The sequence below is a fragment of the Chrysemys picta genome, unplaced genomic scaffold (assembly GCF_011386835.1).
Source record: "Chrysemys picta bellii isolate R12L10 unplaced genomic scaffold, ASM1138683v2 scaf22, whole genome shotgun sequence".
Taxonomy (NCBI): Eukaryota; Metazoa; Chordata; order Testudines; family Emydidae; genus Chrysemys; species Chrysemys picta.
The window spans coordinates 109,063-118,962 of NW_027052729.1; the positions used below are offsets into that span (position 1 = coordinate 109,063).

At 52.4% G+C, this 9,900-nt stretch overlaps 1 protein-coding gene across 1 annotated transcript; it reads right to left on the reverse strand.

The window, feature by feature from the left end:
• Window positions 1-1,155: 1,155 nt before the first annotated feature.
• LOC135977743 (collagen alpha-2(I) chain-like) lies at window positions 1,156-7,524 on the reverse strand. Its single transcript, XM_065579003.1, has 3 exons — window positions 7,481-7,524; window positions 5,145-6,243; window positions 1,156-1,359 (listed from the first exon to the last, which is right to left on the reverse strand). Exons 1-2 carry the CDS (start codon window positions 7,522-7,524, stop codon window positions 5,292-5,294), a joined length of 996 nt encoding a protein of 331 aa, XP_065435075.1. The 3' UTR covers window positions 1,156-1,359; window positions 5,145-5,291.
• Between the last annotated feature and the right edge of the window lie 2,376 nt (window positions 7,525-9,900).

The following is a 9,900-nucleotide window of genomic DNA, read 5'->3' on the forward strand; positions in this document are numbered from 1 at the left end:
GGGATGGTTTGGTTCCCCCTGCCCCGTAGGAAGAGGCCAGGGCAGGCTCAGTGCGGGGGCTGCCATGGGAAGCCTGACAGGTGAGATCCGCCCCTCGCACCTCTGGAGGCAGCTCTGTGCATCGCTGCCCTGCCGCCATGGCACCAGGACTCCAAAACTTAGTCGCAGACACAAGGGCTGGACGGAGCCCACAGGGGGCTCCACCAGGGGGTGGGGCTCAGACTGGGCGGTAATTGGTTCAAGAGGGAGGGCGTTCGGTGTGAGAGAGAGGCTGAGTCAGCTCAAGACTGAGGCGAGACTTCAGGTTAGAGGACGGCGAGCGCCGACTGTGAGGTGGGCCCGAGAGAACCTCTGAGGTGGCATGATCCGGGGGCGGGGCTTAGGAGCAGAGGGCCACATGCCCAGGCGGGGGCCCTGGTCTTTGAAATTCTGACACTACTCCAGGCCCTCAGGGAAAGGGGGGCTCAATGGGGAGAAGCGGCACTAGGAGCTGCCCACAGCCAGTAGAACCCCGCTACCCCGGGAACATCAGAATGGTTGGGACCAGATGAAGCAAGCACCTCAGAGGCGGGGGGCTCGGTCCAGGCTTCCACATGGCGGCATGAGAGGGACTGCGGCTGAGGCTAAAAGCGGTGCAGGCACCGTGAGGAGGGCGGATGGGAAGCAGCGACAGGCACTGCCTGAGAAAGAGGAGCGGGTGGCCGGTTGTGAGTTGGCAGGAGGGGCAAAGCAGAGGCTGGAGCGCCGCGATGAGATATGTATGTAAGAAGGGTAATCCAGATAAGGTGGTCTGGACCAAGCAGTGGCAGAGAGGTCTCTGTGCTCTGAAAGAGGCTCTGGTCAAGGGCTCGGTGCTGGTAAAGCAGGACTTTGACAAGCTCTTTCTGGTGTTCACTGACGCTTCAGAAGAGGGCTGGGGGTGGTGCCAATGCAGATTGACGGAAAGGGGGAGAGACATCCCATCGGGTATGTGAGCAGAAAGCTGCTGCCCCAGAAGCAGAACTCTCCAGCCATAGAAAAGGAATGCCTGGCCAGGGCGACTGGGCCTTAAAAAGCTGCAGCCATATCGCTTTGGGCGGCTTTCCGCCAGGCCAGAGGGGGGCGCCCGCCGATGGCCGCCAGGCCAGAGGGGGGTGCCCGCCGATGGCCGGTTTCCGAAAGATGGTGCTCAGCTAGTGAGGGTCTAATTCTGCCCGAAGAAACATAACATTTTCATGCTGTGACGTTCTGTACCTCCACCACTCTGGCCGACTTACCAGACCCCCCAGATAGCCATGGCTGCAATGTTTCCCATTCTCCGGTTACTTTCTGTGGGTGTTGGAGATGTGTATTCCCCACCAGGGTGAAGTTCAGGGGAAGCTGTTGAGGAGAGAGGGAAATAAGTAGTGTGAATACTAGGACAGGCTAAGGTGACAAAATAAACACAGGGTAATGGGAGGGGAGCCAAATCACCTTTTTCAGGAAACCTGTACAGTAACAGCTACTCAACCCCCCCCCACTCTGCCCACGGCCCCACCCGCCCCCATCCCCTAAGCTCCCACCCCCGCCCCGCCTCTTGCCGCCCCCGCTGCTCCCCAGGTCCTGCCCTCACCCCTTCCCCAACCCCCGCCCTGCCTTTTCCCACCCCACCCCCTCCTCACCTCGTCTGACCCCCTTCTGTCCCCTCCTCCAAGTGTGCCTCATCCCTGCTCCTCTTTCTGCCTCCCAGCGCCTCCTGCACGCCGTGGAACAGCTGATTGTGGCGGGTGGGAGGCACTGGGAGGGAGGGAGGGAGCTGGCTGCCGGTGGGTGCTAAGCACCCACTAATTTTTTTCAGTTGGCGCTCCAGCCCTGGAGCCCCCAAGGGGTTGGCACCTATGGTAACAGCAATTCAGGGGTCTGGAACAATTTTTATAGTGGGGATGCTGAAAGCCATTGAACAACACTGTAAACCCCATGTATGATGGAAACCGTGCATTCGCTTGCTAATATCACTTCATGCTGGGCACCCCAGTGCCCCTAGTTCCAGCTCCCCTGCAGCATATATGCAAACGGCTAGTCTCTTGCTTGAGGAAAGTTAGTTACAAATTGCTCAGAGCCTGCTGCAGAGGATTCGTGCAGGGATAGAGCCATCTGCACGGGACTCTTACTTGTGCCACATGGAAGTGAGATGAGGTGCCTGGAGTAAGATGCTTTTGCACATACTTCTCTTGGGTTGTTCTTCGTACAGTTATGATCCACGTGGGGGGCCTTTAGCGAGCATGCACACATTGGGCTGGGACAGTGCTAGTACAGCTCTAGTGGGCGTAGCTTGCAATATCAGTGGCACAAAAATTACGTTGTGTGGAAACACCTTGTGTTCTGTACAGAAACCAGAGCCTCATCTCTTTCTAGGATGAAAGCTGGAGACAAACCTGTCACTATTTCCTCCTGCCTACCAATGGTAGGATAAAGGCGAGCTTAAGTGGGGATCTAGTAGTAGCGTATTCCTCCCTTTTTATTCCCCTAAGGTTGGCTTTCCCACAGGAAGGCCTAAAATCCTAGATGATAGAAATCGCCCAATGGCTTCTTAAGGAAATGAATTCATTTGTTATATGTAGCCCAGCTTAAAAACAGTGTGATGGAATGATTGGCGGGAGGTTCCCCTCTGCACCATAGGGGTAATGATTTAGTTAGACTTTGAAGAAGAACGTGTATGGCTCCCACATGCTCTGTTACTGCCATGTACCACCAGAGAGGGGGATACATCTTGGAGGTTGTGAACCAATCTGTTTATAATCCTTGACTTGTTTATACAGTCTATTGTTTTTGGTTGTTGTTTTTTGCTCTCATTTTAATGTAATTGTGTTTTGTCAATATAACCTGTAGGTTTCCACTCCACCAAGGAATGAAAGAAGGCAGAGAGACTTGAGCAGGAAAGAACTCCTACTACCGATAGGCACAGCTACTGAAAAAAACCTGCACCATAAGAAAGGATAGGCATTTGTTGTAAGAGTTAACTCCTTGTACGTGCCTCTAAACCAGCAGGTCCCAAGTTGAGGTTTATGTATCGGTGGTGGCACATGGAGGACCTGATGGTGGTCTTCAGTGAGCAGGCAGATCTCACGTTCCTAGTACTGAAATTACTGTCAATATGTTCCTAGTACTACTTTTCTTTGGAAGCATTTGCTGTACCTGCCACGAAGGCGTTACCTGATCTCGAAGAGGTGAGGAAATGGTCCATAGAACAATTTTTGTAAGATTAGGCCCACATCAGAACTGTTTTAGAACCCCAGAGGAAAGACAAGCAAAGGCTTCTGCAGTGGCGCCATCTGTTGACTTTGAATGTACAGAGGCTCCTATTAGCAACTCCGTATTTTCGGTTGCATTATGAAAGGGATTGCCAGTGGGGAATATGTTCCTGTTTTTTCTCTAAAGGGAGATTGACAATCATTGTGAGAACTCACACCCAATTTGTTTTTATACTATTGGAACATTTAACGTAGTGGCTGTTTGACTTCTTTTAAAAACTTTTAAATAAGAAATCTCCAGTTTTAGTGTCTGGCTTAAATTTGTCCTAGGCAGTGCTAGCAACTCTTCAGAATACTGTCTACGTACCCAGATTTGGTAGAGAGGTAGATCCTCACTAGGTCTGGTCTAAGGGCTAGTTTTGTTTTGTTTTTCAAATCGTTTTAAATTATTGGGTTTAGGGTAACTTTTAGTCATTATTCACATTACAACTGCAATTTTGACGCACTGTGCTCATAAAACTGGCTGTTGGTGGAACATGCAGTCCATGAGCACACAAGCTTGATTTTAGGCCGGTAGGGGGAGGGCAAAAGGGGTAGCCCCCATAGGCGCAGACTCTAGTGGCGCTGGTGGGTGCTCAAGCCCCCTCTACCCCCAGCCCTGGCCCGACTCCACCCCTGCTCCGCCTCTCCTATCCCCATTCCAGTAGTAACTGATTGATGTATTCCACCAAATGGGGAGCTGCATTTTAGAGGTGACAAAGAGAAACTTTGATAATCCTAATACAAAATGGCCTCTTCCTGCTCTCATTATTCACATGTAATTTTGTTTGTGGTGTATGCCCAAGAATGAATTGGATCTGGGTGCACACAAAGGTAATGGGATCAGGCGGTGGGGGCACAAAGCTGATAAGAGTGCATGCGAGCACAAACTTAATAGTGGGGGCAGTGCTAGTAAGTGTATTGTGCGTAGGTGTTGGATACATACAAACCTGATTTGATTTGGGTGGGGGGAGAGGGTATGTGAATGCACATAAACCTGATGGATGGGGTATGGACAGGCTAATTACAAACTAACAATTGATATGTATTAAGGGATGCATGCACTCTTGCTTAGTGGGGGAAAGGGCACCAATCTAGCCTCTTCCAATACAACCGTCTACTACACCAAACATCCAAATGGCCAAGGTTTTCTGGGGAAAAATAACCTGGTAAAAAGTAGAATAGGAAAAGGTGGCAGAGTTCAGGTGTGGCGTGGGGTCTGTTTGAATGGAAAGGCTAATTATCATTCAGTAACTATGATTTTTAATATGGAATTATTGTGAACTGGGACACTGATTCATCAATGTATTTAAGCATGTTCCTGATTGGAGCACTAACAGCAGTGGGATGGCTCACATACTTTAAGTTAGTCACGTGCATAAGTACTCTCTGGAATTGGGGTTTTAAGGCTGAACAATTACAGGGCTTTTCTCTTCTCCTTTTTTCTTTTTGGTTCAATAGGTATTTAATTCAACTCATTATTGCTATAGGTTGCCATTTTATATAAAATAATTATTTATTCATCAGAAACAAATGCCTACAGTAATTACATAAATAGGAACAATAAATAAATGATTGACCTAAAGATCCTGTTACAAATGGCGTAAAATGATCTGAAACGATTGTCACAGTGCACAGATAGAATAAATAGTAACAGCTTTTAAAATTCCACCGCATCTCATTTTAAATCCTGTATAAAATATTACTTGATTTTGATGAGTACTTCTAAAAATGTTGGTATTTAAATTTCTAAACTTCTTTGTGAGTTTGTCCTAGATTTGAAAACCCCATCATTCCACATGGATTCTCCTGCTAGCACTGAGGCTGAAGTGCTTGTCTCTTATGAAAGAAATTGGTCTCTCTTCACTTTCAGCCTGGGAAACTATAGGTCCTTACCATGGGCGTGCGCACGGGGTGGGCCCGGGCACACACCCTAATGCCCATGGGCCGGATCCGGATCTGGCCCCTCGGGGCTTTGCATCCGGCCCGCGGGATTTGCCCCCCGTGGTGCCGCAGGCCCCGCGCTGCTTTCCGAAGCAGCCATCAGGGCAGCATGTCTCTGGGGGTAAGGGGTTGCTCTAGGCACCGCCTCCCGAAGCTCCCATTGGCCGGGAACGGGGAACTGCGGCCAATGGGAGCTTCAGGGGAGGTACCTGGAGGCGTGGCAAGGGCAGCGTGCAGAGCCCTGTGCTGCCCCGCCCCTCCCCTCCCCTCCCCCGGGAGCGGCCCGGCATGGGGCCCTGGCAGGCAGGGAGCGCGCCGCTGCGGGTAAGCCCGAACCTCTCCTGCACCCCCTCTCCCTGCCCTGAGCCCCCGGCCTGCACCCCGTTGAGCCGGGCTCCCCCTCCCCAGGGCTGGGCTGGCTGCTTTAACAGCCCCATGTGCTCCCTGGCAGCCTCCCACCCGGCAGCACCAACACAGCCGCTTAAGGTGGCCCGCGGGGGTGCTGCCCCAGCTCCCCGCCCCAAGGCAGCTGCCCCCCTCCAGCGCCCAGGGTCCCAAACCCGCCTGCGGCTCCCCGCGCTGGCCAGGGGCCCGGGCACCACCCGGGGGGTCAGGCCGCCCCTGAGCCCAGCCCACCTTAAGTGGGGCCTGGGAGCCAGCAGGCCCGGGGCAGGGGGCGAGCCCGGCCCACAGGCCCCCTCCCGCAGCCCGGCTGCGAGCTCCGCTCCCCGGCGCTGTTCGGGGACTCCGGCCCGGCACCCTCGGGCTTGAGTCCAGCCCTGGGAGCAGCCCGGCGCCCTGCGATCCACCCTGGCTGCCTCTGCCCGGCCTGGCCCCAAGCGCCCAGCCCGGCCCCCTCTGCCCGGCCCTCGAGCCTGCCTGCCAGGGCGGGGGAGCCCAGATCCCCAGCCCCGGGCCTGCCTGCAAACAGCCTACCCTCCTGCACCCCAACTCCCTCTCCTGAGCCCCCTGCCTGCACCTCTCACCCCAACTCCCTGCCCTGAACCCCCTGCCTGCACCCTGTACCCCTCCTGCATCCCAACTCCCTGTCCTGAGCCCCCTGCCTGCACCTCTCACCCAACCCCCCTGCCCTGAGCTCCCAACCCCTTGTCCTGAGCCCCCTGCCCTGAGCTCCCAACCCCCTGCCCTGAGCCCCCTGCCTGCACCTCTCACCCCAACCCCCTGCCCTGAACCCCCTGCCTGCACCCTGTACCCCTCCTGCATCCCAACTCCCTGCCCTGAGCCCCCTGCCTGCATCTCTCTCCCCAACCCCCTGTCCTGAGCCCCCTTCCTGCACCTTGCCCCCCAACCCCTGCCCCACAACTCCCTGCCCTGAGCCCCCGGCCTGCACCTTGCCCCGCAACCCCCTGCCCTGAGCCCCCTCCTGCCCCCAACCCGCTGCCCTGAACCCCCTGCCTGCACCCTGTACCCCTCCTGCATCCCAACTCCCTGCCCTGAGTCCCCTGACTGCACCTCTCACCCCAACCCCCTGCCCTGAGCTCCCAACCCCCTGTCCAGAGCCCCCTTCCTGCACCTTGCCCCCCAACCCCTGCCCCACAACTCCCTGCCCTGAGCCCCCTGCCTGCACCTTGCCCCGCAACCCCCTGCCCTGAGCCCCCTCCTGCCCCCAACCCCCTGCCGTGAGCCCCCTGCCTGCACCCTGTACCCCTCCTGCACCCCAACTCCCTGTCCTGAGCCCCCTGCCGCACCTCTCCTGCATCCCAACTCCCTGTCCTAAGCCCCCTGCCACACCCTGGCCCCCAATCCCTTGCCCTGAGCCCCCTCCTGCACTCCGCACCCCTCCTGTACCCCAAGCCCCTTCCCTGAGCCCCCTCATACATCCCACACCCTCCTCTGTCCCAATCCCTTGCCCTGAGCCCCTTCCTGCACACTGCACCCCTCCTGAACCCCTGCCCTGAGCCCCCTGCCGCACTCCGCCCCCTCTTGCACCTCAACCCCCTTCCCTGAGCCCCCTCATACATCCCACACCCTCCTCTGTCCCAATCCCTTGCCCTGAGCCCCTTCCTGCACACTGCACCCCTCCTGAACCCCTGCCCTGAGCCCCCTGCCGCACTCCGCCCCCTCTTGCACCTCAACCCCCTTCCCTGAGCCCCCTCATACATCCCACACCCCCTCCTCTGCCCCCCAATCCCTTGCCCTGAGCCCCTTCCCGCACACAGCACCCCCTCCCACACCCAGCCGTTTATGATGTTCGCCTTTCAAAAAAAAAAAAAATTCCCTGGGTGCACACCCTAATGCAATGTGCTGCGCACGCCTATGGTCCTTACCTCCTGGTCAGAGAGTCCCATTTTCCATCACTGCAACCAAACATGTCTCCGCATGCCCAACTTGCTGATGAGTCTGTGTTGGAATATCTGAATGGAACTCTCACCTCAGGTCGTTTCAGAGAGATTTTTGCAAAAGCAGCAGGAAGATTTCCCAGATTGCCACCTTGCCGTTCCCCTTCAGAGACACTCGAGGCTTGAAAACCCCTTGGGGCCACCTGAAATCTCTCCCTTCGTTCTGACATTAGAGGAAAATTATGCACATCTTTTTTCTTGCAAAGTTTTTTCCAGTTCATATTTGTTATGCTGTTATACTGTGCTTAAGCTGCCTGTTACAATTCAGACATGAGATTTTGATCAGAGAAGAGTTGAACCACAGAAATATATAGCAAACACATTATGTCAACAATGTTTAAGGTTTAACCCTTTCTTAATTTTCTTGTAACTTTTTTGCATCGATATCCTTCATTTTGCAATTTAAACTTTGAGTAAATCAACAGAGTATTATCACATAAATTGTAATATGGACAGTTGGAATTTCATTATGGAGTGAAAAGAACAGGAGTACTTGTGGCACCTTAGAGACTAAGAATGCTCTAATAAATTTGTTAGTCTCTAAGGTGCCACAAGTACTCCTGTTCTTTTTGCAGATACAGACTAACACGGCTGCTACTCTGAAACCTGCCATTGTGGAGTGAGTGTATTGCATAATACAAGGTCAAGCATTTTGGAGCCTTAGAAATCACTGTGGGAAAAATCAGTAGAGAGGAGGGAATCCACTGCACGATACAATTTCCTCCAACTGTTTTAAGCTCTGTAGTCACTGCATCCTCAGCTGGAATGAAATGAGAGTTGGTTGAAACACAAAGGGAAAAATAAATGTTTCCCTTTATTAACGGCAATACATGAAATGAAAATATCTTTCTACACCTCATCATCTTACAAGTCTTATGCTCAGTTCACATATTTTATAAATGTCTCTAGGAAACTTCTCAAGCTCCGCTATATGATGAGGACAGAGTGAATGTATCGCATAACACGTCAAGCGTTCTGGAGTGTTAGAAGTCACCGTGGGAAGAATCAGCAGAGAGGAGGGATTCCACTGCATCCTTCTGTTTTAACCTCAGTAGTTGCAGCAGCCGGAGCTGATATGAAATAGGGAATGGTTGAAATACAAAGGGAAAAAATATAATTTTCATTGAATTGATCTCAATAAATTAAATGAAAATATCTCTTCCACACATAAGCTCGCAAGTCATTTAGTATGTTCATATTTTTTTTTAAAGTCTCTAGGAAGCTTCTCAAACCTTGAAATACTAGAAATAGTTCTCATGAGGACAGATGAATGAATAGCAACCCTGATCATAATAGAAACACACTACATATGTAGAAGTCAGAGTACTTTAGGGGTGGAGGGGAAGTACACCTCTACCCCGATATAAGGCGACCCGTTATAACAGGAATTCGGATATAACACGGTAAAGCAGCGCTCTGGGGGGCGGGGCTGCGCGCTCCGGCGGATCGGCGCATCAGCGTGTCTGGCTTCGACACGCTGCTCTGAGCGGTGTGTTAAAGGTGCTGGGCCGGGGCCGAGGGGTTGGATAAGGGGCAGAGGGTCAGGGGACAGGGAGTGGGGGGTTTGGATGGTTCAGAGGCTCTGGGGGGCGGGGCAGTCGGGGGATGGGGAATGGGGGCGTTGGATAGGCCGTGGGAGTCCTAGGGGTGATTAGGGACAGGGGGGTCTCTGGAGGAAAGGTTTAGGCCCCTCAAAAATATTGGCAAATCTCAACTTTAACCATTTCCTCCAATTTAGACGGCACATTTAAAATGTAGACAGCACAAACCGTCGGTCTCTTCCTTCTGTGAAACTATAGGAGAGAGTGTGCTCTGAGAAAATGAAACCTTAACTAATTGTTATTTCCCGATCTTAATATTCCTACCGGAGCTGAGGAATAGATGTAGTTGAAAGGTGTGAATATCATGTCCTGTTGATCACTCCAAGTAGCTGACAGTAGTGAAAAATTGAGAATAAATCATAAAACAGGATGAGCAATTAGGATAATAAAACATGCTAGAGAGGTACCCACATGGATGACTATGATTTCCAATGTGGTCAGAAGGAGGTTATGCACAGAAGTCACATTAGGTATTTTTTTACCAAGTGTGTCCCTGGGATGAAAGAATTCAAATATTTTTTTAAAAATTGAAATTCAGTGTTCACCACTTTTGCTGGTTCCTTCTCTTTTAACATTTGCCTTCCCCTTTGCTTGGGCAGGGGAATTCTTCTGGTTTGTTTAATTCTCTTCCCTTCCTGTGGTCACGTTTCATTTTCTGGATCTCAAGCCCTAGCGCAGACTGTTGTGCTGGAGTTTCCATCATTGCAGAGAAATGTGTTTTAATTCAACAAGAAAAGAAAAATCACA